General features: G+C 29.0%; 1 protein-coding gene across 4 annotated transcripts in view; it reads right to left on the minus strand.

Annotated features, from left to right (window-relative positions):
• LOC115220276 (myotubularin-related protein 10-B-like) overlaps positions 1-4,087 on the minus strand; it is a 120,608-nt gene extending 116,521 nt beyond the window's left edge. Inside the window, exon 1 of one of the 4 annotated variants that reach the window (XM_036509938.1) lies at positions 3,106-4,082. In XM_036509938.1, the coding sequence (XP_036365831.1) occupies positions 3,106-3,192 (87 nt within the window). In that variant the 5' untranslated portion in view covers positions 3,193-4,082. Of the gene's footprint in view, positions 1-3,105 lie in introns of all 4 variants that reach the window. The other 3 variants (XM_029790387.2, XM_036509939.1, XM_036509940.1) reach the window with 3 other exon arrangements.
• Positions 4,088-5,082: the final 995 nt, after the last annotated feature.

The raw sequence follows: 5,082 nt of genomic DNA on the forward strand, positions 1-5,082 counted from the left end.
ATATACATATATATATACATATATATATACATATATATATACATATATATATAAATATATATACATACATATACATACATATACATACATATATATACATATATATAACAGTACATTATATATACTATATATATATACATATATTATTACAGTATCTATATATAATATATATATATACATATGATTTATACATATATATATATACATATCTATATAGACATATATATAATACATATATATATATACATATATATATATACATTATATATTATACATATATATATATACATATATTATATATACATAATATATACATTATATTATATTTATACATATATATATATACATATATATCTATACATATATATATTACATATATATATATACATATATATATATACCATATAATATAATATATATATAATAACCATATAGATTATATATATATATACATATATATATATACATATATATATACATATATATATATACATATATATATATACAATATATATATACAGATATATATATCTACATATATATATATAACATATATATAGATTATACATATATATAGATATACAATATATATTACATATATACATATACAATATAATATCCATATATATATATACATATATACATAAACATATATACATATACATATATACATATATATATATACATATATATATACTACATATATATATACACATATATATACACATATATATCACATATATATATACACATATATATATACACAATATATATATACAACATATATATATACAATATATATATACATAATATATTATACATAATATATATACATATATATATAACATATTATATATATATATACAACATACATATATACATACATATATACATCATTACATATATATATATACATATATATATATACATATATATATATACATATATATATATAACATATATATATATACAATATATATATAGACTATATAATAACATATAATTATAATAATATATACATATATATATTCTATATATTACATACATATAATACATACATATATATAAATATATACATAATATAAATAATATTACATATATATAAATATATACATATATATAAATATATACATATATACATATATACATATATATAAATATATACATATATACATATATATACATATATACACATATATACATATATATACATATATATATATACATATATATACATACATATACAGTTAAATGATCTCAGAACATTTCTTTGTGATTCAAAGGTTTTTGGAGGGGGAGTGATCGAGTTGTTGAAGTTAAAGCTTGTGATATAACAACTAACTGTTGGTTTAAACATTCGCTGCGTTCAAATGCAATCTCTTCGTTACCATGTGTGTTGTTTACCCCATCACGCACACTTTTTAAAAGAAATTTCTTCCAGTTCCTGTTTTTCAACAGAGCTTGCGATCTTGTCATCCTGTCTCCCGCCTAAAAAAAAAAAAAAGCCAGCTGTTCAAATTTTTCATTTTTCTCCTTCATTGCTTATAATTTTCCACTTTAATTTTGAGGTCATAAACCGAAAACAAATGAGGCAATCTGCTTGAAATGCTCAAATGAAAATAGGTGGTATCGTTTAAAAATCGGTTTTTACAATCAGTTTAATTGACTTCGTAGAAATCCATTCAAAACAAGCATTAAAAACAATTCAGTCGAGTTAACGCCTCTATGTAGTCGCTCAACTTTCTAAAAATAACTTCCAAACTACACCCTATTTTACTGTCTTTGAAAAATGGTGAAAATTTGAGTAAACTATTCCTGAAGAAAAGACTGATGTCCAAAGCTGAAATGGCTCTGATCATATCGGTGAACTACAACAATACGCGGTAACATCAGCTGTTTTTGTCTTTATTGCATGATTATAAAAGTAGTTTGGATATGGCGATTCATATTACGGCCATAAACTCAAAAGAAAACAAACAAAACCAGAATAGCAAAATACAAACACGAGTATCATTAAATTTTCTAAAGAAACAACAAAGTGTCAAATGTATATATTTAATAATGTTTTATAAGTATAAAATATATATTTAACGGGAAAGAGTTGTTTCATACAATACCATTTTCTTGAATAAGCAGCGTAACATCCTGCATGTCGATCACAAAAAGAATCTGGTGGAGTATATTGTATCAAACAATATTATCCTTGTTAAATATCTACTTCATTTTTGAAAAAGTTAACGCATTCGAAGTACTATAGTTTGTTCATTTAGTAAATTTAATGACGTTTATGTTAATCTGGTTTGTATTATTTTGTGTTTACGGTTTTAATATGAAGAATCGTCTTGGCTATTAATAACATAATTTGAAAATTGGGATAAAAGAATAGTTTTAATGCTTTCCAGATTATTCAATTGTTATGCTTCAGATTTAAGACGAAAAGAAAAGGAAAATACTTATTTTAAACTGGGCAAATAATTCAACACCATTATAAATTAAGGACAGAAGGCTGTACTTTTTGGTATGTTACTGATTAATCAGAGAAGTAAAGAAACTACAGTAAGATACAAGGAAACAAAACCCGAAGTATGCCCTCACAATAATATGTGAAAAGTAAACAGAAACCTGACGAGAACATTCTAATACTTTCAGGTGGTTTTATATAATAACTACAGAAGTATAAGGTCAAAATTCCAACATTTCCAAAACTAGTTTGTGTACGGAAACGTAAAGCTGAGGGTGGGATGATGAGTAATAAACTCATAAATAATAATAAGGTACAAAGACCAACTTGTTTAAAACCATTTGACAAACCTGTAATTGTGATGGTTGGTAATTGACTTAAAATAAAAGATATTCATTATCATATGAACATTTCAACAATTTACAAAAAAACTTTTCTTAATGAGGCGCCACTTCATTATCTGTGTAATAAATACGCTAGCGGGGAAGAAGTGAGGACGCGAAAATAAAATAATCTGGCAAAAAAAAGAAAAATCTCTCAATTATGGTGAGTTTAACCTAAATTGATGTTATAAGTACAACTTTTTAACATTGACAAAAGTCATAAACACATGAGACAATGGTTATAAATGTGGTTTAACTTACGTTCGGAGGTTTATCATTGCCATTAATAAAGCTCGTAAATGAACTTTTCGGGTGAAAGTTGCCCAGAAACGGGGTCTGCTTCGCCATGTCCCGACGCCTTTAACAAGTGTAATGACATCCAGAATAGGAGAGGTTCAGACAAGGGAGGTAATTCCCGTTGACCTATACGTTATTTTCAGTGCAAACCTTAGCGAGATGTTAACCACGTCTATGGAAGCAAATGCATATTGAACGAGGATTTTTCTAGAGAGTGATTATTAGAAGTTGGCAGAATTAGTAGAATGCTTCATCTAGTTATATTTCTTTAAGGTCTGTTTTCAAATTCTATCTCGGGAACGGTGTATTGGCAGAACTGTTAAAGCGTCGGACAAAGTAGTCATGTTATCAATTGCATTCTGAGTTCAAACTCTGCTAAAGTTAACTTTGCTTTGTAGTAACCAAGTGAAACTTTAGTTGCACTGTTTCCCATCAGTTTATTGGAAGAATGAGAGAGCAATAATATTTCGCTTTCGCCAACAATTGGTTTTCTTTGTTACAGCAAAATTTCCGTTCACACTACCACTCGTGACCCAAAATAACTTATTTCAAGAAAATATGCATTGCAACTTCTACAGCATGTGAAATAGAAACTTATGAATGTCATAATTGAAAATAGCTACTGTACCATTCGAACCTCTGTTTTACAAATTTCTGGAAGTAAACGCGCTGTTTTCTCACTATTATTGTATCGTATCGGCTGATAGAGGTGTGAATACTGATGGAACGTAGGAAATAAAAGAGAACTGTGTATAATTTATTATTTCTGTCTCTGGCGTCCTCTTTTCTACAACTTTCCTCTTTCCAAGTTCTGGAGTCGATAAATTAAAGTATTCAGATAGATTTAAATTCGTATAATGTATCTTATATCAGATTGATTTACGATTTTATCTATTTTCTCCCTCTCTCACAATATATGATTTTGTTTGGATTTCCATTCTTAAAAACTCATTTCTTTCTAGTTGCATATTTTCTCCGTTTTCTTTCTCCCTGTCAAATGCTACAGAAACATTTATTTGCTGCTGGACTGTGACATAAAAACGATCATCTATCATTGATTTATATACAATTACTTAGGAATTTACCTCGAATCGCAATATTTCAGATGTAAAAATAACTGGAAACACATAAACAGGATTTTCTGAGGGGTTGCTGACGTCATCTAGCAGCTAACCATTCGAGTCTTTAGTAGATATTGGGTCATCCCATAAATAATACGGTTTTTTTATACTTTTATTTTTCATAATCAGGGTAAACAATGTACTTTCCTTCATTTTCTACATCTTGACCGTGACGAAAAATTATCCCAGTACTGTTCTGACCTTGTCTACAAAATTCATATTTTTGCTGTTCAAATGATTTTGAAGACTGCAGAATAAATGATAATCAGATGGAGCAATGTATGGTGATTATGGTGGGTGAGGCATCGTTTCCCATTCAAACTACTGTGGCCAAGCATTATCCTGATGGAAGAACAACTTTCATCTTGGAAGCAAAGACGGTCATTTTTCTTCCAGTACTGCTAACAGTAGATCTCCTTTGTTATCGTTTGGGTTTAAAAGTGTAGTGTGAAGAAGACACCAGAAAAAGAAGCAAACGGGAGAAAGAAATACAAAGACCTTACCTCTTGACCTAGGCGGAATGAGCGATCACTGTCAAGAAATAAACACATCCTTGCACGCTGCCGTCTCTGCTCAAATTGCCCACACGTGCTTCCTGCCCACGCATGCACCGTGGCTGTTCCATCGGCCCCTGCAGTCTTCACTTCCATCTACCTCATCTGCAATCTCTCCACCAACACCACATAGCTCATCATAGTCCATAACACCACACGCCCCCCCCCCCCGATCTACAGATCATTCAACCCGCTTCCCACTCACTCCTCGCTCCCGAACTCACACCTTAACTGGTTTCATAATCGGCCAACCAGGGAGGAGGGTG

Source organism: Octopus sinensis, linkage group LG16, assembly GCF_006345805.1.
Source record: "Octopus sinensis linkage group LG16, ASM634580v1, whole genome shotgun sequence".
Lineage (NCBI taxonomy): Eukaryota > Metazoa > Mollusca > Cephalopoda > Octopoda > Octopodidae > Octopus > Octopus sinensis.